Source organism: Heliangelus exortis, chromosome 24, assembly GCF_036169615.1.
Source record: "Heliangelus exortis chromosome 24, bHelExo1.hap1, whole genome shotgun sequence".
NCBI classification, from domain to species: Eukaryota; Metazoa; Chordata; class Aves; order Apodiformes; family Trochilidae; genus Heliangelus; species Heliangelus exortis.
The window spans coordinates 5,783,063-5,808,455 of NC_092445.1; the positions used below are offsets into that span (position 1 = coordinate 5,783,063).

The 25,393-nt window shown below is 59.4% G+C and overlaps 1 protein-coding gene across 4 annotated transcripts; it reads left to right on the forward strand.

Annotated features, from left to right (window-relative positions):
- Positions 1 to 1,759: 1,759 nt before the first annotated feature.
- On the forward strand, positions 1,760 to 25,258 carry NHSL3 (NHS like 3). 4 transcript variants are annotated; one of them, XM_071768056.1, is made up of 8 exons: positions 1,760 to 2,476; positions 12,433 to 12,517; positions 19,059 to 19,214; positions 19,432 to 19,487; positions 20,634 to 20,751; positions 21,083 to 21,199; positions 21,319 to 24,228; positions 24,551 to 25,258. In XM_071768056.1, the coding sequence occupies exons 1-8, from the start codon at positions 1,775 to 1,777 to the stop codon at positions 24,571 to 24,573; spliced, it is 4,167 nt and encodes a 1,388-aa protein (XP_071624157.1). In that variant the 5' UTR covers positions 1,760 to 1,774; the 3' UTR covers positions 24,574 to 25,258. The 4 variants fall into 4 exon arrangements, with proteins under 4 accessions (XP_071624157.1, XP_071624158.1, XP_071624159.1 ...); XM_071768057.1 differs by lacking the exon at positions 12,433 to 12,517 and having other exon boundaries at positions 2,144 to 2,476; XM_071768058.1 differs by lacking the exons at positions 1,760 to 2,476; positions 12,433 to 12,517 and adding an exon at positions 9,106 to 9,368.
- The last annotated feature ends 135 nt before the right edge of the window (positions 25,259 to 25,393 follow it).

The window sequence follows — 25,393 nt, forward strand, 5'->3', positions numbered from 1 at the left end:
CTCACCTCCCACGGATCAGGCACGGGGGACTCTTGAGGCAGGCCCTCACCTTTCTACCTCCTCTATGCCTTGGTTTCCCTGGAAATGGATCCTTGTAACCATCTTGGCCATGCAAGCAGAAAATGAGTTATCCATCTGGATACTCCGGCATGCCACTGTTGCTGGAGCTGTCTGGGGAGCAGGTAGAGCTTTATGAGGCTCTGCATGAAGGGCTGGGGCTTTAGAAAGCCGCTGGGCTTTCCTGTTCCACCAGGACCAGGACTGTAACCAAGGAAAAGTGAAGGAGTGAAGGACAACCTTCCTCTTCTCCCTCCTCTACTTTCCTCACCCCTCCAACAGGAGCTATCCCCAGAGGGTAACTGATACTCTCCCACTATGATTATTTGGACAATGCCCCATAACTATGTGCAAATATATTTTTCAAACTGGTTCTGCTGCTGTCTGAGGAGGGGCAAGACTGGGATCTTTTTTTTTTCTTTTTTTTTTTTCTTTTTTTTTTTTTTTTTCTTGAGGAAAATAACTCAGAAGTTGGAGCCAGAGGAGGAAAGTCAACAAAAACACCTTAACTGGGGATTAGTTTTTGCCCACAGCAGTTCACCTCGACATGGGTCAGCAAAGCCCCAGAGGGCAGTGGCGTGCTCAGCCCTCGCCCTGGGAAGGAAACATTCCCCTGGGATCACGGCAGGGCAGGGCGTGCAGGGAAATTGCTGCCCAGAGCTCAGTTAGGTCTTGAGTCAGGATTCAGGGGGGCAAAGGGATGGGATGAGAGACAGAGACACAAAAGCAACAGTGAGTCCCGGCCCTTCTGCAGGCATCACCCTGGGCTTGGCGTCACATCCCTGTCACATACCTGTCCCCCATCACCGGTACCACCGAAGAGCAGCAGGATGCTGGGGGTTGCATAGCCCACCAGACACACAGTCCCGGCCTCTGAATCCCACAGGAGACATCAACATACTGAGAAGCTCAGCAGGAGGGACAGGCTTCTTGTTTTATAAATTTTTCCAGTCATTTCCAGCGGCTGGCAAACTCCCCCAGGCAAGCAGCCAGGCCCCCGCCAGCCTCCAGGAAGGATGCGGCTTAAATGCAACAATGCAGCTCTTCACATCAGGAAACACATCCGTGCAGGGACCCAAACCCCACTGAGCAAAGAGTGGTAAAATGTGGCAGAAATCACCTGTTTTTCTCATCCGGCTTCTGCCCCCGTGTGTCCTGTCACTGCTGCCACTCCGAACCAGTCTCAGGTGCATCCCCCTTGCAGCCGGATCCATGTGGTTGTGCTCCTGAGAGACGCGGGCGTGTTCCAAGTGATGAAACCTTTCCTGAGAGCCGCGGCCATTCCCGGCACGGTGTCGGCTGTGGGCAGAGCCTGGTAGAGTCACATCAAGTGGATGAACTGCTCCCTTCGTGTCATTTCATTTCTTAGAGGCTAATTTACCACCAGCAACAAGACGCAGTGTGGCACAGGGTGTGCCTGGTGGTGGCATCAGGTACACCCCGGATGGCCACACCGTGTCCCTCTGCGTGCTGCCATCAGCAGTGATATGGCAAGTGTCACCCTCGGGCCCATCAGGTGAGGAACGGTTGGTGGCTGTAGCGAGAGGGCAAGGGCAGGACACGGCCACGGGCCATAATTCCTCCTGAGGACAGGGACAGCCCCCTGTGTATCTGCAGGACACCTCTCGGGGGGTGACGATGCTCTGGTCCCGCACAAACTACTCTGTTCTCTCCCACTGATGCTCAGCACCATGGGGAGGCTGTGGAGAGGGGGGAGATGGAGAGTCCCGAGGGGGCAAAGAAGTATCCGTCTGTCCCTGCACACTCCACCCGACAGAATGTGGGTCCCGAGGGGACAAAGCTGGGACTCACTGAGGGTGGGACGGCTTGGGGACCCCCAGCTGTCGCCACACACTGCCGGGGCCCGAGGGGACAAAGCCGGGACCCACCGGAGGGGGAGAGGCACAGCGTGGGAACCCCAGGGGGGTCCCTCCCGTGCCCCGGGGACACCCGGGTGTCACCGAGGGGAGTGTCCCCTCACAGCCCCAGTGGCGAGGGGGCCAGTGTCCATCGGGGCCACCTGCGGCGGGCAGGGGGCGGGGGCCGGTGCAGGAGGAGCCTCCCTCAGCCCGGCCCCGCCCCTCAGAAACTTTCAGTCGGCGGCAGCGGCGGCGGGTGCTCGGCGGGAGCCCGGAGCGGGGCCGGGGCTGCAGCCGGAGCCGGGCGGGCCCGGCCTTATGGGCAGCGGCTGCCGGCGGTGCGGAGCGGTGCGGGGCCCGGCCCGCCGCGGCCATGTCCGCCCAGGCTGCACCTGCGGCGGGCTGCGAGCGGGAGCCGGAGCGGGGCGGGAGCGGCTCAAAGGCCCCCCCGAAGAAGAGAAAGGCCCGGGCGGGGTCGCTGCGACGGGCCCTCAGCTGGCTTCGCGGCCGGCGGCGGCGGCGGAAGGGTGGAAGCCCCCAGGCAGGGGCGGAGGAACGAGGTGAGGGGGGAGCTGGGGAGGTGGGCGAGGAGGGGCCGGGGTGGTGGCCATAGTGGTGGTCAAGGAGGGGTTAGGGTAGATGTGAAACTGGGCAATGAGGGGTTGGGGTGGTGGTCATGGTGGTGGCCAAGAAGGGATTGGGGTGGTCGTGAAAGCAGTGTCCAGGAAGAGGTAGGGGTGATGGGTGAAAAGGTCTCAAGATGGGGGCTGAGGAGCAGCTGTGGCAGATGCCAAGGAGGGGTCACAGTGGTGACCAGGGAGGTGGGCAAGGAGGGGTTGTAGTGGAAGTCAAGGAGAATTGGGGTGGTGTCCATGGAGGTGACCAAAGAAGGGTCTTGGTCTTGGCTGAAAAGGAGTCTAGGTGGCTATGGAGGTGGCTGAGGAGGGGTGACAGTGGTGACCATGCAGGATCAGAGGTGCTAGCCATGGTGGCAGCAGAGGTTGCTGAAGGGCAGTGGAGGAGCTAGTGGTCACGGTGGTGTTGGCCAATGGGGGTTGCAGTGGCCATGGTGGCCATCACTGTGGCAGCCACGGCAGCAGGCCAGATCTGGCAGTCCCCAGTGCAATCTTGCCCCTGCCCCAAGGGCTGGTGCTGGTTCACTGGGTAAGTTCTCCCTCCGCTGAGTCAGAAGGTCACTGGGGCTGAGGGAAACCTGGAGGGATGCCAGCTGCTGCCACCTCCTCCTCCTGGGCAGGGTGTTTGCATGCTCCAGGTGTGGCCCTTCCTGCCCTAGATACAGCCTTCGCCTGGGCCAGTGTGTGAGCTGCTGCCTCCATATCCCAGCCATGTCCCTGCCACCTTCACTAGGACAACCCAGGGTGTGGGTGGGTGCCTTCTCGTCGCTGCCCCAGGATTGTGTTATGGGGATTTGTGGGCCGGGGACCTCCAGCAGAGTGATGTGTGGTAGTGTGTCTGGTCATGCTTGTTTCCTTGGTGCAGCTGTTTGGCACTGGTAGGCAGCAGGCACCAGAGGTATCACCCTGTGCAGCAGAAGTGCTCAGCCTCTCCTGTCCCATGTTCTCGGGGACAGTCTGTGTCACAACACTGCCCTCCCTGCAGGCCACCTCCTGTGGGGATCTCATCGTGCTCTGGCCAAGGGAGAGGCCACTGCTGGAGCACCCAAAACCAGCCGGATGCCTTTGCCTGGGACTTTCTTCCTGCATTTTTCCTGGGTAGAGAATTTCCAGGCATCCAGGACTGTGGGCAGGCGTGTTGACTGCTAGAAGAGCAGAGAGATCTTTGATAAGACAGGAGTGGCCATGGAAGGGCTAAAGGGTCTCGGGAAGAGGCTGGGCTCTCTGCTCAGATGGTCCATCAGATGCTGCCTGTTCCTTCCTCCTGGATGCCGCTGCCATGGCCCGACGCTGAAACCTGAGCAGAAAAAATGAGATGTGCTGGAGCATGTGATGTTCCTCTTTGCTGAGCAGAAACGCCCCCAGTAACTCTGCCAGCCCCTTTTTTTTTTTTTTTTTCCCATATTTTTTCTTCTTTTTTTTTCCCTAAAGTTTTAATGTTCACGGGCTAATCCTCAAAAATGCGAAGTCACTGCCCATTAGGGTCACAGCTTGTGGACCACAGTGTCTCTCCTGAGCACACCTCGCCGAGGCAGCCAGGGCTCTGTCACCACACTGATGGAGATGTAGAGACCTGGATATCCCCCCGTCCAAGAGAGCTGTGGTCCACACTGGCCACGGAGGGGCTGCACAATGCCACGGCCAGCCCTGGAGCTGCTCAGACCCTTCCCCTCCAGGCTTTGCTGACCACCCGGGGTGTCCCCCTAGGCATGTGCGGGGCTGGGAGATGCCACATTCCACAGTCCCGCTGACGTGGAGCAGGGAAGCAGCACGGACATGCAATGGCTGCAGCAGCTTCCGTGCATGATTGACTCACCCTCCCCGTGCTCTCCCAGTCTGCAGAGCGTGCCAGGATCCCCACCCCACTCCACTGCCTCCAGCCCTGCTGTGGCCACCAGCAGCCTTGGGACACGCGCCAGGGTTAGCAGCATCCTTCCTGGCGAGGTGGGGGGATAACACTTCCCTGTGGGATGGGTTTGGGGTGCCTGGAGCAGCAGTTTGGGCTGAGCTGTGTGCCAGCTGCAGAGCCTGTGGTGTTGGCCACCCTGGTATGAAGCTCTGACCTGCCCGGAGGCTGCCAACATCAGGAGCCCTTGTGCAGCAGGAGCCAGCCGGGCTCTGCCCCAGACTGGGAATTTTTCCAAGCATCAGCTGGGAGCTGTGGGAGGGGAAGAGTTTCAGCAAGTCCTTGTAGGCTCTGGGCACCCTCAGCTTTACCCTCTGTCTGTGGTTTGGGCCAGGCCATGATTCAGCCCATCATTCTGTGGTTCCTGTAGGTGGCTTTGGTCATGGAGGGGGGACAGGGCATGTCTGACTATCCCTGGTGCATCCCAGCTGCGGGGAAGCAGGGAGGGAGGAAAGCTGTCTCCAGGGAGACATGGGTCAGGACCAGTTCCTCAGCCTGGACATCTGCCTGTTCATGACCTGGGAGCTGGCAAGGTTGGAATTGCTCAGCACTGAAATCATGGGAGCAGGAGGGTGAAAGCATTTCCACTTTGGATCAACCCCCTGGGTCCAGCTAATCAGAGATCCCATCTCTGGCCACTCAAAGAGCTGAGCTGTGGGGAGGAAGGATGCACTAATCCTGCTCATGGGTAAGCTTTGGGCCATCTGTCTGGGGGGAACCAGGGGCTTTATGCCAGGCAGGACACGTCTCCATCCCATCTGGAAGCTGAATCCTCTCCTGCTTCCCAACGGGATGTTCTGCCTTGTTTGGGTGAACGGGCCCTGCTGGCTGCAGCATCCACTTGTACACTGGTGCAACACTTTGCTGTGAGATAATTCCTGCTCTGAGCTGTGACACCCTGTCCTGGGTGCCACTAGCCACCGCCTGTTTTACCTGTACACAACCCCTCTGCTTTGAGCACCCCTGTGGCCCTGTCCTGGTGCTACTGAGCTCCTCACCATTCCCAGTATGTTTATTTCCACAATAACCTCTGGAGGAAGAGGTGTGAGGAACCCTTGGGTTGGCAACTGAGGCAGGGCGAGTGCGTGGGCTGTACTGAGGGTCTAACATGGAGCAAGGAGGGGTTTCCCAGTAAAGGGGAAGAGGGAATGGCCACACCATCCATGTGGCTTTTTCCTGGTGGAAGCTGGGAGCCAGAAAGCTGAAAGCTTTTCCATCCCCTCTGCAAGTGCTGCCAACAGCCCCCAGGCTCCCCAGGAGGGCAGTGCTGGGGAGCTGCTGCCTGAGTGGTTTGAGTCTGTTTTTTGGCTGCTGCTTTATCTGGGTTTCACAATATTCTTCTTAATTCCCCAATGAAGTAAAGGAATCGATGTTCCAGAAATATTAAATTAGGTTTGGCTTTTTTTTTTTTTTTCCCTTTTGATGCTGACTTAGTCTGGCAGCAACATATTTCCTGACTGAAGAGGTGTGGGGGTCATGGTGGTGTTAAAAATAAAGCTTTAAAGCACACAGCTGCTTTAAATATCAGCAGGTGCTTACTGGAAACCATACAGGGTGGCTTCGCCATATGTGTGGTGGCTGCGGTGGGGACCGTGGCATTACCTCAGCTCCATTGGGTGGTGGTGCCACGTGTGAGTCCTTCAGGTGCTTTGGCGCTGGGCTGCCCCTGTGTGTTGCTCTGATAATAACTGAGATGTGAAATCTCCACGGACACTTGGTTTCCTCCATCCTCTGCTGCCGTGTGGCCCATGGTTTGGTGTAAACATGAGCTTTGTGTTTTCTCAAGCGGATGGAGGGAGCAGAGGGATGGGCACTGCTTCCCCCACACCCTGGGATTGTTCCCGGGTATGTGTGTGTGTGTGGGAATGAATTTGTTAATCTGCAAAAGGCAGAGTGACACTTCAGAAAATGTGAGCAGCAGGAATCCCCTGGCTGGCCTGAACTGGCACTGCTGAGCGGCTGGGCGAACAAAGAGAGGTGTGTCTGCAACCACAGCTATTCCACCTGGAGACAACTGGAAGAATTACTCTTGCAAATAACGTTCCATAAGATCCGATAAAACTATTTCACCGGAGTCATATTTCTTTTCAGAAGGAAGGTCTTGTTTCATAAGACAATATCATCATTGACTTTGACTCCAGCAGCAATGGGAACGTAACCCATGGGGAGGTGAAGAGCTAGGCAAGGATGAAGTGAAAAAGCATTTCCCTGCCAGGCAGGAGCTGGAGCCCTGGGCTGGTCTTGGTGGCTCCCAGTGTGCATGGATTAAAAAAATACCCTATGGAGCAGGGATCTGAGCTCCCTCTGCTTCTCTGTCATCAGCAGAGCCAGCCTGCGTGCCAGCTTGAGCAGGAAATCATTGGAAACTTCTGGTTATGTATTTCTGTTAATGATTGGGGATCTCAAGTGGGGTTTTTGTGTTACCTTTGCCTTGCTGAGCTCTGCTTCCCCATGAAGGGAACAAGGGCTGAATTCCTTTCTCATTCAGGCAGCTCAGCTCCCGCTCCAGGTTTGCTTGGTGGTGGGGTCAGGTTTAGAAAAGACAAGGAAAGATGGATAGAAAACCAGAAAAGACAAATCCTTCCCCTATGCCAGCTCAGAGGGGTCCCTGAGGTCTGACTGATGGAGCGTGTGACTTGGGGACAATCAGATGTGCTTGCAGCAGTCATACACTGTGGTGACAAGATCTGCATCTCATGAACAGCTTCCCGCACCACACCAGCTCCGTGATATTCTCAGTTCTTTTGATGAGTAAAACTGCGGGGGGTTTCTGGCCTACCGGCTATGGGGATGGACATGTGGGACCCAGGAGGAGCTGGATCTGGGTTGCCACATGGCTGCTAGTTGCCCCTTTAGCCCCTTGGTATTTATGGCACGCGTGGGCTTTGCTGGGTCCTTCTTGGAGCCCCCTCAGCACCTCCGAGGCAGTGGCCATGGGTGGTGTCACTTCAGTGCTGGCAGTGGCATACTTGCCAGGCAGGTGCTGGCACAGAGGGTGTCTGTTTGGGGAGAGAGGGGGAAGTGTCTGGCTGTATGTAGGGCAGTGTTGCAGGCTACAGCCTCTGCTGTTCTTGTAGGGAGAGAAAGCAAAGTTCTTTGGGTGGGCAAGCTGTCAGTGTGGCTGCAGAGGAGCCCCTGTGTTGCTGGGGAGGGGGTTTGACTGGCATGGGGGGCTCCATGCACCCCAGTTTGGAGTTGCTGTGGGGAGGGTTGTGTATCCCAGGGAGGCCCAGGAGGTGCTGGGCAGTGGGAGGAATCCCTGGCCAGGGCTGGAGATGCCCCTGGCTGACACGAGCCCTGCAGCCAGGGCAAAAATCATCTCGAGTCACTGGGCCGGGCCCTGGGATTCTGTTCCGCTTGTGACCATGACCTTGTTTAATTCCAGCTGCCCCAAGACAGAAAGGCTGTGCCTTTACCAGTGATGAGAAGTAGGGTATGGTTTCCCACCAGATCCCCCATTCCCTCTCCTGGAGCAGAGGAGCAGCAAACTCTTGGGGACACGGGCAGAGCTGCCTGGGTGCCAGGCACTGTTGGTGGCACAGGATGGTCTCTGCCCCACTGAGTGTATCTTCTGGGCAGCAAACCAAGCCAGTGAGAAACTGCATCATCACTGTTTCCATTCCAGAGAAGGAGACTGAAGTCCAAAGATTAATTTATCACTGATCACCTTGGGAGGTCAGGACAAAGCTGCCCAATTGATTTTTAATTATTTTTTTTCCCCATTATCTCCCCATTCTGTGCCTTTCCCACAAACCCCTCCTTCCTATTTATTCCAGTCTGTGATGAATCACCTAAGGAACATAAACGTTGCCAGCAGGAATTGCCCACTGCCTGCCTGGCTGACCCCTCCCTGCCCTCCCTCTCAGCATTTAATGTTCTAATTAAAAATCCAGAGGAAAACCCGGGCTCTGGAGGGGGCAGGGATGGCATCTGTGTTTTGGGACAGGCACTGATGGGGCTTGTTGGTTCAGCATGGGCAGATGTTAGAGCAGCACTGAGCTGCCCTTCCCCTGCTGCTTGCAAAACCCTGGGCAGCTGGAAAGGGGTCTGGAGCAGGGAAAGGCTGGGATGCAGCTGGGGAGGAGGTGGTGTTGGTGGGAGCTGACACTGGTCCAGGTGTCCTTGTGGCTGGCCCGGCTGTGACTTGACCCAGAGGCAGGAGTGAGTGTGGAGAGGGTGGCAGGGAGTTAATGTGCATACTCTTAGGGGCATGTGGGTGCTCGCTCTGAGGTTGGGCAACAGCCAGACCCAGCTCACTTCCTCGGGCACTGTGCTCTGGCCCTGGAAGTCCTCTTCCAGCCTTGACCGTGCTGTGTTGGGCTTGGCTGGGGGTGTCCCCATGGGCCTGGGACCCCTGAGACCCAGGCGGGGAGGTCGTAGCCTCATCTGTTGGAGCTGTGCTCAACGGACAGGCAGGAATGGTGGTGGCTCTGTGGAGTATGGCGAACTCCTGGGGAGGTGGGAGTGGGGCAAGGGCTGTACTGAGCTGTCCCAACATTTGGGGACACTTGGAGATCAGAAGGGGTGTCTTCCTTTCCCCTCTCAGACCTGCTCTAGCACCCACGCCTCCCCGCCGGAGGGATGGGGCTGGGAGGGTGCTGTGGGATCCGAGGGATGATTCCTGTAGGCCCCTCCTCTCTGCCTGTACCATTGGTTCCAACACAGCCGGCTGCGAGATCTGAGCTCCGCTGGAGCGATGGGAGCCGCTGGCTGAGCTCCCCGGTCTCCCGCCGCCCCCCGGGCCAGGCCGGAGCCCCCTCGGCTCCGCCATGTAGCGCCCCGGGCTCCTCCACCCGCCCGCGGTGGAGGGCGAAAGCGGCCACATGGGCAACGCACACCGCAAGAGGAGCCCGGCGGGCGTCAAGGCCGGTTCCTCCTGGCCCTTCGGCCGCCCGAAGCAGCAGGGGGCAGGTAGGAACGATGGAGCTTTGGGAGGGGCTTTGGAGGGCGGGAGTGTGTGCCGGATCTGTGATTTTTGGAAGGGGGTCGCTCTGGGAAAGTTTGTTGCCTCTGTTTGTTCCCAGCCCGCTGAGGCTGGGCAGGACCTGAGCCCCAGGGCTGGTGGCTTTGCTCTGCCTCCTGTGCTGGAGGGGCATCAGGATCAGGCTCTCTACCCCCTCCAGTGCTGGAGCTGGGGAAGAACCCCCCACTGTGTGCCAGGGCTCTGCCGACATCCCGGGGCCCAGCTGTCGGCTCATCTGCACTATCAGGAGGGAGGTCATCTGCTGAATTAGTTACCAATTTGTTTTCTAAAGTGGCGAACCAGCAGTTTTAACAGGGCCACCAATCCTTTCCTCTGTCTCAGTTTCCCTTGCTGTCCCGTGGGGATCAGGGGGTGTTTGCAGAGAGCTCTGGGCTGCCTCTGTCCTGGTCAGCTTGCCCACCCTGCTCTGTGTCTGTCTGTCCATGCACTGATTGCTCCACTTCATGCTCCAGATCTGTGGATTTGACTGAAAAGGCCAGGACAAGAGAGGGAGAGAGGAAGACAAGGAGCAGAAAAAGGGTCCCACACTAGCCTGGACTAGTATTGACTGCTCAGCCCCATGGGTTATCTGGTCCCAGTGAACCCACACTGCTGTTCTCCGGTTGGAGCAGGGCAGTGAGAGCGATTGTCACCATTTGAAGTTGGTGATTTTTCCATCCTAATGTTGTTAAACAGTTCCCAGCCTGACCTGAGTTGAGGAGAGGACTTGATGGGTGTGTGGGCAGGGCCCCGGAGGTGGTATGAGGGGGTTTAGTGGGTCTGGGAGGTGGGAACTGAGTGGTTTTCTTCTGCCAGCCCCACAGTATCCCCAGCCCCACTGTCCCTCGGTGCCACCCTTCCCATGGTCTTTGCCATCAGCAGCTGCCCAGGCATGGGGAACTGAACTGTCCGTGTGGTAAACAGGGGCTGGAGTCAGCCCCTTGCGGGTTTGGGGAGTGACTTCACCAAGTGGGGTGTGTGGGAGAGGTGGGAACTGGGACAGGGAGACCCTGTGGGCACATGGGGAGAGGGTGCTGAAGTGCCCTGTCAGGCAGCATCCTTTCAGTGACTGGGGAAACTGAGGCAGGAGAGGTTACAACAATTGCTGTACAGGGCTGGCATCTCACCACAGGTTCTTTGCTGTTTGTCTCTGCTCACTGGCTGGCTGCGGTCTCCTCTTGACCCAAGTCATCTTCTTGTGATCTCCTCTTGTCAAAGTCATCCTCTAGAGGTCTCCGTGCAGGAAGGGATGGGGTCACCAGCAAGGCTGTGTTGTAGCTGGGCTCCTGCTGCCCTCTGGCTCTGCCAGACACCATCCCTTTGCCTCTGCCCTGAACCATAGGGTGCAGGTGATGCCACATCCCCAGGGCTTGAGGTTTGGAGGCTCATGTGAGCACCCCTGGTGCAGCCCTCACCCTTTCCTTGTGCCATCCCCCATCCCCCTGCCAGGCTTGGGTGCCTCTGGTCCAGGATCATGGGGCTGCCAGAGGACATGTGCCACCATGGCTGTCCTTGCTGTTTGGGACACCCCAAAATGGCCCCAATGTTGGATGCTGCAATAGAGCCAGGGCAGATTCTGTGAGGTGAGGGCTGGTGCTGGGGCTGAAGGCCATGGGGTGGAAGATGCTGAGAAAACATGGGGCGAGTTGTGTTTGTTCTCTACAGGGGCTCCATGGCAACGGTGCAGCCGCCACAAAGTGAAAGAATTTGCATTGTGTTGCTTCAGCATTTTGGAGGGTGCAGCCGGGATCACTGGGTGCTGGGGGCAGGGTGCTCCAGCACCCACCAGATGGGTCCTGCTATCCCTCTCTGCTCACCCCAGCTCCTCACACAGACCCTGGGACACCCTGGGTGCTTCTGGATTTTGGATCAGGGGATAATTGCATATCATGGGCAACTGGACCAGTATCCCCCAGTTGCCACCTTTCCATTCCTGGCTGTTTGGCAGCACCAGTTTGGCCCTGCCATGCCCACTGCTGGCAAGTCAGCCTGGGCTGGTACCACCAGTGCTTCTGCCATGGACAAGATGGCCTGGACACCTTCTGATCGCAAAAGGCCAGAGCAGAAGTCCCCAGGGATGGGTTTAGCCAGGCAGGAGCCACGAGAGCATGGCTGAGGGGTGCCAGGATGGCTCTGCCTCCCCAGCACCAAACCTCCACGTTCCCATCCCCATGCTGGAGCAGGGCCTGGCATGCTCTGGGTTTTATCCCCTGCCTCTCCCCCCACCCTCCCCCCCCGGAGCGCTCTCTGGCAGGAGCTGCCAGAGAAGGTCCTTGAGCACCAGGGAGACGCAGCCTGTTATCTCCTTTTTATCGGGACGCCCCGCCGGGCCCTGTTGAGTCAGGGTGCAGGAACGTGGCGGCCGGCCAGGCTGTTCCCCACAGGGGTCGACAGGGATGGGGCTGGCACCCTGGGGACCCATGTCCCCGTCGGAGGGCATCGGGGGAGGCTGCACGGCAGATGGTGGGGGAGGACCCATGGCCATGAAGCTGCGGGGCAGTGAGCACCGGTGGCTGGGGGCCATGGTGGAGCCCCTCAACAGTTTGCAGCTCCCGGATGGGTTGAGCAGCTCTGGGCGTCTCAGTGCCAGGCCCACGCTGGGCCGGCTCCGCAAACAGTCGGGGGAGCAGATAAGGGCAGGGGCCCACCTCGGCGGGGGACGTGCCAAGATTTACACAAACGCTTTTCTCCGGGCACTGCCGGTATCCCACCACCGGCTGGGAGGGAGGAGCCCTTCCCTGTGCCCCCTCCTGCTCCTGGAGCAGAGCTGGAGCAGGGGAGGAGGGGACCTGCGGGTGTCCTGGGCAGGCTCCAGCACTCGGTTCCAACATGCCATGCCGTGCTTGCTTGGCAAGAGCCCCGTCACCAAAAGGCAGGGTTGGGACCAGGTTCTGGCTCCTGGTTATCCCCCCCTCACTCATCTCAGAGGCACCCCTGGCCCTGTCTGACAGCTCCTCTCCCATCTCCTCCCTTGATCACACGCTGCTGTGTCCATCTCCATCCCCGCTGAAGGATCTGCAGCTCATCCTGAAGAGGAGACCGGCGGGCTGGGTGTTGCCGATGGGATGGTGGATCCATGCATGGAAAAACCTGCAAGGTCTTGTCCCTAATCCCTCTGCTGGATTTACTCCCGCGTGGAGCCAAGGACCTGCTGTGACAGGCACGTCTGACATTGACAGAGCCTCTGTGGTGCCCTGCCAGCACACCGAGCATGATGGCACACACCGTGGGGATGTGGCCAGCCCCAAGCAGCGGGGCAGGGGCCACGGTGGTGGGTGTGGGAGGTGGAGGATGGACACCTGGGGAAGGTGAAGCAGGGCTGTAATAACTCTGTGGACTCTGGTGCAGCTCCTGATGCTGATGGCTTGTCCCCAGCTGTCCGTGCCACCAGTGTTGCCACCACAACCCTGTGCTGCTCTCAAGGTTCTGCCCACCACCCTCTCCAACCCCATGCTCCCCATCTGGGCTGTTTCTGCCTGGATCCGGCTCCTGGCCGGGTAAGGCTGTTATTTACCTTCAAACCTGTTTGGTGGCTTCTCTGGGGAGGGGACGAGAGCGTGGGGTGGGGATATGGTGGGACAGAGGACGAGAGCATGGGGTGGGGATATGGTGGGACGGAGGCTGTCTGGGCTGAAGCAGGGCCCAGGGATGGGGCACAATCATGCATGGGGTGGTCCTGCAACCTGCTGTGGTGTGGGACCCCCGCTGGGGGCTGCTGCCAGACCCTCACATGGGGTCAGTGTTGACATGTGGAACAGGAGACGTGTCACATCACTGCACGAGCTGCCTGTGGGGCAGCTGCCAGGTCAGGGCCAAGGAGGCTGCCGTGCAGCCCTGTTGCACAACCAGGTCTGCTCCTGCCATGGCAGACAGCCGGGTGACAGCTCTTGTCCTAGCTGGGTTTCACCGTGTACTGGCTCCGTGGCTGTGGTCTCTTGGCTCGCCCGTTTTCCTGCACTATGATTTAGAGGAAGAGAAACGATCCAAGTTTGTTTTCCCATTTGACATTAATTTTATTTCTGTCTCTGCGTGGGATCATGTTTGAGGGTCAGGCTGGCAGTGTTGTCGGGTTGTGTTTATTTGCTTTGTAGAGATGTTTTCCTGGCCGAAGCAGTGGCTCCCAAGTGGGGCTGAGGGCAGGGGGCAGCCCCTGGGCTGGCAGTGGGGGGCTGTGTGGCTTGAGCCACAGTAAATATTATTGTGCTCTTATTCTGCCTGGAGAGAGCATGGTCCTGTCCCAGGGCACGGATCCTGTGCAAAGACAACAAGGGCTCAGAGAGCAAGGATGGCCGGGCTGTTTGCCTCCACTGGAGCCATGGCCCATCGTCCCCATCTCCAGCTGGAGGCTGGGGCACAGAGCCAGGACAGGGTGGCACAGGTGGGTACCAGGCTACTGGAACTGCCTGAGCAGAGGTGACGGGCCCAGGGGAAGATGGATGTGCTTGGGCGGCAAGATACTGGCAGAGCTGCTGTGGGACAGGCCAATTCCAAGGAAGCAGAGGGGATGGATGTTGGAGCAAAACACAGAGGCTGCTGTGGCCATGGCAGGGGCCACATGCTCCCTGGAACTCCCTGGGGCTCTTGGGTCTGGGGTTCATGGTGTATCCTGTGGTGTTATTTATGCTTATGGCATTTGCAGGCAAGTGCTGCATTGTCCCGCTCCGGCACAGGGAGCAGAGTGGTCCCCAACCCTGGGTGCACACCTGGATGGTGCTGGCCAGTGCTGGGGAGGCCTCCGAAGTGATGGGACAATATCATCTTCATAGGACAGCGGGTCTTATCATAGAATCATAGAATCATAGAATTGGCTGGGTTGGAAGGGACCTCAGAGATCATCAAGTCCAACCCTTGACCCACCGCTGCGGTTGCTAGACTATGGCACTAAGTGCCACATCCAGTCTCTTTTTAAATATCTCCAGGGACGGAGAGTCCACCACTTCACTGGGCAGCCCATTCCAATGTCTGATCACCCTCTCTGTAAAGAAATTCTTTCTAATATCTAACCTAAACTTCCCCTGGCACAACTTAAGACCATGCCCTCTTGTCTTGTTGAAAGTCGTCTGGGAAAAGAGACCAACCCCCACTTAGCTACAACCTCCTTTCAGGTAGCTGTAGAGAGCGATGAGGTCTCCCCTGAGCTGCCTCTTCTTCAGGCTGAACAGCCCCAGCTCCCTCAGCCTCTCTTCTAGCTGCCTTCCACACCACCATGACTGCGCAGCAAAGGGAGATGAGGTCTCCATCCCACTAAGCAGGACAGACACAGGCAGATTCTCCTCCCCTTTCTCCCCTGAGGATCTTCCAGCCCCTTCCTTCTTGCCTGCCAGCTCCCCCCTCCTCCCCATTTTTCTCTGGTGAGTCAGTGGAAGGGCGGGCAGGGAGCTGCTGCCTGTGCCGCAGGACCCGCGCTGCGAGGGGAGAAGACAAGTTAGGGCAGTGCTGTGCAGGCAGAGATGGATGTGTACAGCTGAGTCTGACCAAACCTGCTGCTCACAGGAGGCAGAGACCTGGTGAGGAGGGGGACAGGAGCTAGGATTTTCTTCTCCAGTTCTTCCTGAGTGAAGAGCAGCATTGTGGCTAAGCCAGCACTGGGAAGGTGGCATCACCACTTGTGGCATCCCTGGTTCGGGGCTGTATGGCCCCAGCTGTGTCCCCTGGGGGTCCCAGTCTGGTCTCTCCCTTGTGCAACCCAACCCATTGCACCCTGATGACCTCCAGTCCCTCTCTGCCTGTACAGAATGGGCAGGCAGAGCTGAAGGCAGTACCCCTGGCATTCCCTGCCCCTTCGTGTTGCTTTGCCTTGTTGAAGGGATGCTTCGCTCCCTCCAGACCATCCCTGGTACCAGTTGCAACAGATACCAACTCCAGTTCAGGGACACCATCCCTGAGAGAATGCCTGGCAGGTCACAAGGAATGCACAAGGGATAGGACACCAGCTCCCACCAGGTGTGGTGCTACCAGCACTGGCTGCAGCTTCCTCGGCCCACTGAGATCTGCAGCCTCTGCCCTCTCCCTCCCAGCATCCCTTTTCCAGCCCCTTTCTCAGCAGATTTGCTGTGTGTTGACAGAGCCGGGGTGAGGCTGTCTGGAAAAGGAGGACACAGTAGTGAAAGTTGCAGGGAGTGGGAGGAGAAGCAGGGGCTGCTCTTTGCGTGCTGCCTGTCTCCCCAGCATCAGCCCCCAGCATGAGGCTGCTCCATAGCCAGGCACCAATCGTGCCCTGGCTGGGTGGGGGCTACCGCATCCTGCCCGGATTATCCCGTGGGTGATGGAGTCAGAAATGCTGAGCTCCTCCCATCCTGAGCCCAGGGGTGTCACATGCAGGAGAGGGACACATGTCTCCATCAGCAAGGGACAATCTCAAGGCTCTTTGGGTCCTCATGGGTGATGGGGCACATACAGGGACCTCAGAATGTCCTCACAGCCACTGGCTGCAGCCTTCATGTATGCTTCTTGTGGGGCCAGAGCTCAGCTGGACTGGCAGCACTGGGAGTCTGTCCCCCTTTGTCTCTGGGGGCTTTGCAAAGTTGCTGGTGTTGTGCTGGGGGGTCCTGGGTCAATATGGGAAGAGCTGGATGTGCCATCCTGGGGTGATCTGGTGTCATTCTTGTCTGTGTTTGCCGACTGTGGCCCTCGCTGGGGCTCGTGATGGGCTGCCCAGAGCAGAGGGGGGCACGTGGCTGCCCGCTTTGTGCATCCTCAGCCCTTTCATTATGTTCCTTTTCCACTTGCATTGTAAAAAGAGCTGCAGAGTGTCTGCCCACAGCCACTGGCACCTTCTATGGAGTGTGTAGGCAGTGGGGCCCATCCCGCTGGTGCTGCAGGCAGGGTGCTGGGTTTGGCATAGTAGGCCCTGCAACACACCACTTGTATTTGCTCTTATGGACATGTAGGAGATCCAGAAATTCTCCTTAAGCCTAGACCTGCTGAGCTGAGGACTTGGAGGTGTCCTTGACAAGGTTAAACTGCCTCAAGCTGCACATTCAGTCCTGGGGTCTCTGCTTTGGGTGACGCTGCTCCATCTGCAGCAAAACCTCTGTCCTGGTTCAGCAAAGCCTGCATGGAGATGGCAGGGCAGGGGAAGGAGGGCTTGACTCGTTGGCTTCTGGCTGGCACAAGGATGGTCCTGACCGCTAGGTAAACACTGGGAGTTTGTCACCTTGTGGGGCAAAACACCTGGAGACGGGAGTGATGGAGCTCCCTGAGCTGACAGATGGGGTAAATTCCCCTTCTGTGCAGGGCACTGCTGATGCAGGCAGCTGCCTGCTGCCTGCCAGATGGCACAGGGTTCCTCAGCACCCACTGCTGCAGGCTTACACAGCACCACTGTCCGTGCTGGTGTCCGGCCACTGGCACTTCTGCCCTTGGCTTCACGTGCCTCCAGCCAAAAGCTGGAGCTACTGGTTAGACTGGTTTGAGACCTCATTCTTCCCCTGCTGCTGGCTCCTGTAACTGTGACGTAGCCATTCTGGATGCCCCATCCCTAAGGACAAGTGTCCTTTGCCCCGTGGTGGCTCATGTCCTGGCTCGTGTCCATGCTCCTGGCATGGGTCTCCCTGGCAGGGCTGGGGGAGACGTGGTGGGTGCTGGGTCCTGGGAGGGACACCAGGGACAGGGAAGGAGGGGAAGCAGCAGCACTGTCAGTTTCACTCTGCCTTGTCCCAAGGGCTGGTGATCACCCTAGGAAAAGCCTCACGGTTCCTCCCAGTTGGCTGTATTGTTGTGGAAGTGAGCAACTGGTTTGCAGGGATGCTGTGCCCAGCAGGGAGCAGGCGAGGAGGCTCTGGGGGGGGAGGGGTCCCAAGGGTGCAAGAGCAGGGGAGTTGGGGAAATCCCATCTCTGAGTCTGGCAGGATGGATCTTGCCGAGTGTGGGAGGAGGTGGGAGGGCTGGGGGCCAGCGGGGAGCCAGAGGAGGGGCCCCCGCACTCCTCCTCCCATGACCAAGACGCAGGGTGGGCGCAGCTGGGGCTGTCCCCTCCTGCCACCGCGCAGCAGTCCCTGGGGTCAGGCTGCTGCTCACACGAAGGCAGCTGCTCCCGAGCCTCTTTTCCCAGCTCAGCATCCTCCCTCTGTGCGGATGAGGACGGAGAGGGGGAGCTGGGGGCTGCTGGCATCCGCCTCGCCCGCACACAGCTGGGCCCGAGCCACCGCGGCACAATAGGCAGAGCCTCCGTGGGGGACGGCAGAGACCCCTCTCCTGCGGGGACCAGACCCTCTCCCCGGCCACCATGGTGGTTTTCATGGGCAGGAACCTCTCCTCTTTTCTGGCTTTCTTCAAGAAAAAGGGTGAGTGAGCGGGAGGGAGGGAGCAGTGCCTTGTCCTTACACAACCTCTGCCCCCCAGGGCCCCCTCTGGCTTTGCACTGGGACCTCTCCCACCCGCAGTGGGCAGAGGGGGTGCTGCCACCCCAAGGGGAGGGCAGGGAAGGTGACCCGGCCGCAGCCTCATCCTCTGGGAAGTTAATGGAATAAATCACTGCGCTCCTCTCGCCTGAAGGCAGCTTCAAGTGTGTGGGTGGGGGGGTGCCGGATGAAATTGGGAGAGAAAAAGGCTTAGGGGAAGGGGAACATGGTGGTGGTGGGGCTGTGTGTCCCCTGCAGGGTCCCTGAACCAGCACGGGGGTCCCCTGTGGTGTCACCCCTCTCCCGGCCTGGCCATGCCCCGGTGTCCATCCGGTGCCGGTGGCGGCATGGCCGCGGCAGGGCGGGCCGGCTCCATTGTTCGGGGCCTTCTTCTTTGTGTGCCAGAGCCAGAGCACGGCCATCCCGATGGCCAGGCAGGGACAGGGGACACAGGCGACAGGGGATGGGCGTGTAGTGCCTGTGATGCTGAGCAGCAGGTGCCCGTGTCCCCAGGGTGCTGCCGCCAGCCCCACCGGTTTCCTGCACTCCCCCTTCCCCTCCTCAGCCTTAAGTTGTTTTTTTCCAGGCAGGAGGAGTTTAAGGCTTCGTGGAAGGCAGCAGCATGCAGGCAGGGCTGTGCGTGTGGTGCCATGGCTGAGTGATGCCAGTCACGGGCACCCCAGGGTGCTGGTTTGCAGGGAAGGGGCTGTGAGACATGCCACAGGGTGCAATGAGGGATCCCTTGGCACAACACAGGGGCTTCCAGCACCCGGGGGTGGCTTGGAGGGGAGGTTCAGGTCTTCTGCGGTGTCTTCACAAGGCTTTGCCTCAGTTTCCCTCACCCGTGCAGTGCCCAGCCTTCCTGGGCACTGGGTGGGTCCCTGCTCCCGTGGTGCTCTGCTGGGTTTGGAGATGATGCAACCCTTCAAAAGGGAAAGTCATCCTATATCTGTCCTCGTGTAATCCCCCTGTGCTCCCCTTCTCTGCTCAGCTGCCCACCACAACTTGGTGCCTTGTTTGCCCCTAACAAAGGTGCTGGGAGGGAGGGCAGTGCTGTGCTCCAGCCAGTGGGGAGTAAAACCCTGCAGCTTTATGGTGGAGACAGCCCGACTCCGCCGTATCGACTGACGCTGGGAGATGATTTCCGGCACCCAGTTCAGAGATGAGCGGGATAACATCACCCTGGGCCAGCCAGCATTGCCCCAGCATTGCTGGGGCTGCGTCCTGTGGGTTGGGGGACCTCGGTGGGATCTCAGCTGTGTCCCCCCTGCCAACCTGCCCCCTCTGTCTCCGCAGGCACTGCCAAGGGCGAGCCAGAGAAGCGGCTGAGTGTGCAGTACACAGCAGGCGAGGAATGCCCCAACAATGTCTTCTTCCCTGGCACACGGTCCCCACACCTGGAGGAGCTGCACAACCAGGCTCAGCAGGGACTCAAGTCCCTGCAGCACCAAGGTAGGTGTCCCCAGCCCCGGGGGTGGCCCTGGGGACAGCTGGCCAGCCCCAGCTCCTGGCTGGCCGGACTGTGTGGGTGGTGCGATGGGGCTGACCGGAGTCCATTGCTGGGGGTGGCAGTGGTGCTGACGGCACTGCTGGATTCAGCAGCTGCTTTGCTGGCTGGTGGCTGCCTCAGCTCCCCCAGAAGTATTTACCCCCTGCCTTCTGTCCACAGAGAAGCAAAAGCAGACCAAAAGTGCCTGGGACCACGGGGACACCAGCAGCCTCCAGGTAAGTCCTGCCGGATTCTCCCATAGCAGTCTCGGGGTGCCCTGGGGCTGAGGAGACACCCTGTCACCCCCAGGATGGTGTTTGGGGGCTGGGAACAGATGGGGAACCAGGCAAGGCTGTGAGACCATGGCCAGGGGGTTTGTGGGGCAGAAGGGGCCGTGCATGCCTTGGTGTTGTGCTCTTTGCCCCATGACAAGCCACTGTCCCTGTCCTCAGCCTTTGTATGTCCTACCCTGCCTTGTGGGGCTCTGCATGGGGACTCCTATGGTCTCTGTGTCCCTCTGTCTCTTCTGTCTCACCCCATTTGTGTCCCCTGTCAGCCCCAAGTGAGGCAGGATGACAGTGGGGACCACCAACCATATCCAGCACCATGACTGGGCCCCTTCCTTGTTGCTGATGGGAAGCAACTCCCACTCTCTTGGCTGAGTTGGGCTTTGCCTCTCCCTGGGGCTCTGACCCCCCTGCCAGCACCTCACTGCCTGTGTTTGCTCAAGCCACTGCCTCCCTCTGGCTCTCAGCCCCCTTAACCCCTTGGGAGCAGGGTGTTGGCGGGGTGCAGAGCCATGGGTGGAGCAGAACCAGCTCAGGGTGGAAGGTTGGGTGGGTGCTCACACTGGTGTGTCTCATCCTGACCTCCAAGAGATGCTTTGGAGGAACACCAAAAGTTATCATGTATCATGTACCACCAGCCATGAGAGAGTCATGCATGTGCAGTGCATGGCTGTATCACTGCCTCCCTGTCCCTGTCCCTGTCCCCTCCCTACCCCAGCCCTACACCCTCTCGTGGCCATGGCACCCCTCCAGCCTCAGCTGAGCACAGCCCTGGGGCCATTTTTGGCTTGACGCAGCATCGAGGCTGATGGTTGCCTTTGGATACTCCTCCAGTGGGCTGGACCCCGGCTTGCCTGCTCTCTGTGGGGGGCTGTGAGGCCACGAAGGGTCCCTGGGGCTGCTCCCAGCCCTGCTCCTGGTGGGAGGACTCTGGATGCTGGTGTGGCTGATTCAGCCTTTGGCCCTTGGAGAAGCTTTTGTCTCACAGTGCTGGGCTGTGGACTCAGCTTGCGGCAGCAAAGGGGCCTGGCAGGGGCTGGGGCAGCTCCATCCCCACAGCCCAGGGTGTGTCTAGCCCACTCTCTTCCCACACAGTCCTGTGTGTCCTTGGAGGATGACAGCGTGTCCTTACGGAGCCGGGCAGCCTCCTGTGCCACCGACAGCACCTCTGAGGATGCCCTCTCCATCCGCTCCGAGATGATCCAGAGGAAAGGTGACACAGCGGGGGGGGTTGTGGGCTGGGGGAATATGAGCTGAGAGGGTGCCAGGGGGGCTGGGGTGCACAGCAGAAAAGTTGGTCTGGGTGTTGGCATGGGGGCTTGGGGGTCCCTGGAGAGAAGAGAGTAAGTCTGGCTGAGTCAGAGTGCTGGGGCTGGGAAAGGGGGACAGAAAGCATCTTCTCCCTGCTCAGACGGCGCGTCTGTTTGGCAGCTGCTGGTGCGTCTCTTGGCTGTGCTGAGCACCTGAGCCTGGAGTTGGGGGCCGTGGGATTATGGGGATGTCCTGGCCCTCCTCACACCAGCTGGACCTCACACCTCTTGCAGGTTCCACCTTCCGACCGCATGACTCCTTTTCCAAATCCTCAGAGAGGGCTGGCAAAAAGAGGAAAGAGAGGAGAACAACGGTGCTGGGCATCCCCCAGCATGTCCAGAAGGAGCTGGGTAAGCATCCGGGAGAAAGGGGAGGATTTTTAGGGTCTGGTCTCATTGCCCAATCTGTTTGCCTTGGCTCTGTGTGTCTGCCTTGGGATCACACTGTGTTCATCTCTTCCTACTCCCAGGTCTCAGGAACAGCCGGGAAGCCAAGGCACACCCTGAGGCTGCTGGGCAAGGGCAGGCAGAGCACGGGGGCAGCCAGGATCCCCAGCCCTTGCTGAATGGCAGGCAGGTCTCCGGTGATGCCATCCGCATCCCCACCATCGATGGGAAGCTACAGCCTCTGGCTGTCCCCGGGGGTGCCCGTGTCTGCTTGGGAGCCCTGGAGGCAGATGCAGCCCTGCAGAAGCACATTGACTGTGTTTATTACGATGACACATTGCTGGGGAGGAAGACAGCAGCCAAGTTGTCACCGATGGTGAGGCCGAAGTCACTGGCTGTGCCAGGCATGACCACCAACACCAACCCTCCGGAGCTGCTGAGCCCTGTCATGTCCATCTCACCCCAGGGCACTTACATGTCCAAGATTATCCCCAATGCCATCCTGCCACCCATGGTGGACGTGGTGGCCCTGACAAGGAGCAGTGTGCGGACACTGAGCCGCTGCAGCCTGGTATCGTCCAGCCCGGCCTCCGTGCGCTCCCTCGCCCGCTTCTCGGAGCGCAGCGCCCGCAGTCGCGAGCCCTCCTCCTCCAGTGACAACTGGAGCCACTCCCAGTCCACAGAGACCATTGTCTCCAACAGCTCCACCATCTCATCCCAGGGCGGTTCTGACCGTCAGCAACCCGAGGCTGGGCTGCGGGGTGAGGCCGAAACCGCAGCTCGCTCCGACACCGACCAAGTCAGCGTCTACAGCTCTGCCAGCTTCTCCAGCTCCTGCTCCAAGCCCATCGCTGGTCCCACACCTGTGACCCCTGGGCTCCTGGCTGTGGGGAGCACCAGCGGACGGGTGTCCCCTGCCTACAGCACGAGCAGCAAGGCTGAGGGCTCAGACACGGGCAGCCTGGCTAGCGAGCGCTCCTCTACGCGCAGTGTCTCCCTCAGGAAGATGAAGAAGCCGCCGGCCCCTCCTCGCAGGACTTACTCACTGCACCAGAAGGCCTCAGGGGAGCCCAAAGTGCTGGGGTTGCCCCCCAAATCCGACCGGCAGTCCCAGCGGGAGAGCAATGCACCCTGGTCCCCGCGCCCTGAGCCCTTCAGTCCCACGGCCGAGGATGAGGTCTTCTCCCCATCATCACTGAGTGAGACCAGCAGCCTCCGTTCTGAGAGCCTGGTGGGCACCAACTCCCCCGAGGTCTCGCGGGGCAGCCCTGGGGTGACAGTGGTGCTGAGGGAGCCCCAGGCTCAGCCCAAGTGGAGCTGCCCAGATGGATCTGACCGCACCATGTCTCCCTCCAGTGGCTACTCCAGCCAGAGTGGGACACCCACACTGCCCACCAAGGGCTTGGGACCCCCATCTGTGTCCCCAGGCAGGGCTCAGTCCCAGAAGCCAGACCGGGTCTCGTCCCTTCAGTCACCTACTCTCTCCGTGTCCTCCTCCCTCACCTCCATCTCTTCCTCAGCCTCAGACCCAGCTCCCCCTGAGATGCTGCCCGGACGCTCAGACAGGTTCATCATCCCACCGCATCCCAAGGTGCCTGCTCCCTTCTCCCCGCCACCCACCAAGCCTCATCAACTTACAGCCCCCACTGGCCCCCTCCATCCCTCACCAGACCCTCTGGTGCCCAGCACTGCCAGCCAGGAGCCCTCAGCCAAGCCCAGCAGCAAATCTCCACCGCCATCACCACCACCTGCCTACCACCCACCTCCCCCGCCAGCAAAGAAGGCAGAGGGGAGCCCCCAGGCCACCAGTGAAGCCCCCACCGATGCCTCCTGGCCTCCTCCTCCCCCCCCGGCTCCTGAGGAGCACGACCTGTCCATGGCAGACTTCCCCCCTCCAGATGAAGCTTATTTCTCCAGCCTGCTCCCCGATGCCACACCATCTCCAGCAGCTGAAGAGAAAGCATCACTGGAGGCTGCATCTTCTTCCTTCTCAGCCACCGTTTCCTCATGCAGCCAGCAGCAGGACCCTCTGGCTGGGATGCTGCCACCACCTTCCCTTGCTGAGCCCCCTCCCAAGGCCACTGTGCCCCCACCACCCCCTCTCCCCCCACCCTCGGCTCCGGCACCACCACCCATAACCGGCCTTAAGAAGGTGGCCAATGGCCTGCGGGCAGAAGCCAAGAAGGAACCAGTATCATGGAGCAAGAGCAGCCTGGTGCCCAAGGAGGATGCCAGCCTGCCCATCGTCACACCCTCGCTGCTGCAGATGGTGCGGCTGCGCTCCGTGAACATGGAGCCCCCCATCGCTGGTGGTATTGGTACTGGTACCAGTGCTGAGGAGCGGCTGGTACCCCAGAAGCCCGTCCGACGGTCCATGTCCACACGGCAGCCCCCTCCTGCCAAAGATGTGGTACCTTCCAACCAGCTCCACCATGCCGTGCACCTCAAGGCAGCCACCTTGTCCTCTGGAGAGGCTGTGGAGAAGCCGCTGGGCAGCAGAGAGGCTCTGCCTGGGCCTGAGGGCCCCCCTGGGGAAGGCCAGCAGTCCCCCAGGATCAAGTCACCAGCCTCCACTGCCAGTTTCATCTTCGCCAAGAGCTCCAAGAAGCTGGTGATCGAGACAGCCTCATCCCCTGAGGCGCAGGCAGACCTGAAGAGGAACTTGGTGGCCGAGCTGATGAATATGTCGGGGCAGCGCTCAGCAGCCCCAGCTGCTGCCCAGCAGGGCCCCAACAAGGCACAAGGCCACCGAAAACCAGGCAAGGTGCCCCCTCCAGTAGCCAAGAAGCCTTTGCTTGGCCCAGGGCTGGTTCCTTCTCCCCTAAGCCCGAAGGTGCCGGGGCTGGAGGCACTGGGCTCCCCCATGCCGGATAGGAAGGCCAAGACAGTGCCAGCGGATGAGAGCAGGACTAAGACTGAGCCGGCAGGGAAAGCAGCCTCGGGGACAGATGAGAGCACCACGGAGCCACCAGCTCAGAGCCTCCCAGCACAAGGTATGTGGGATGGGGGCATGGTTCAGCCCTGCCAGGGGGGAGAGATGCTGTAGGTCCTCAGACCCAGGAACTGTGGAGTCCTGAGCTGTGTAATTCCTGAGCTAAAGGTTCCTTTAGCTCTGTAATTTGAGCTAAAGGTTCCTGAGCTGTGTAATTCTTGAGCTGTAGGTTCCTGAGCTGTGTAATTCCTGAGCTAAAGGCTCCTGAGCTATAAGCTCCCAGTGCATCTTGTGGGCTGTGTTGGGAGCACCCAGATGGGGGGCAGGACTCTGGGATGCTGGGGTTCTGGGTGGCTGACAGGCTCTTGCCTCCTGCCTTGCAGATGGACGGGGAGAGACAGCCTGAAGGACACAACTGCAGGATGGTGTCCCCACCAACGGGAATCCAAATCTCTCAGGGACCTGGGCAGGTCAACAGACAAGTGTGGAACTGGCAACTAACTTAATACAGGAAGCAAACAGCCTTAGCCTCCATGGCCTTGATGATACTTATGCAAAAATGGTGTTGGTTTCACTTATCCTAAGTACTACAGCTTTATTTTGCGTTTTTTTTTTTTTTTTTTTTTTTTCTGGACTTGAGGCCCAGAACCAGCACCTCCTCCCTGCCGGGTGGCTGCAACAAAAGGAGCACAGGGGCTGGAGCTGCTCTGCCAGGCCCACCAGGAATGGAAGCACTTTGGACGAGGGAACAGGAAGGCTTGGGCCATGGCAGCAGGACAGGTCGTGGCACTGGCTGGAAGGGACCAGGACCTTTGATGGAAAGTCAAGAGGACCTCTTGGCCACCACCTGGCCCAGCCAGCCTGCAGCTGCACTGGCCACAGGGTGGAATGGGGGAGCCTGGCTGCCCCCACCAGCTGGTCATCAGGCTTTGGGGTAATGAGCCTCAATTTGTTTCTGTAAACTCGGGTCACATTGTGATTTCTTTGATTGTAAAAAGAACCAACCAAACCAAACCAAAAGCACCCAACCCCTCTGCCACCAAGTAGCTGCTCAGAGCTCTGCACCTGGCTGGTAAAAACTATGCCCAATGCTTGTTGCCTCCTGTGCTTCCCCATGGCCACTGCTCGGCCCCATGGTGCCACACTGGGGCAGGCACAGGCCCTGAGGGGGTACCTCTGGGGAGCTAAACCAAAGAAACAGGGCTGCCCCCCACTCTGCCACCACC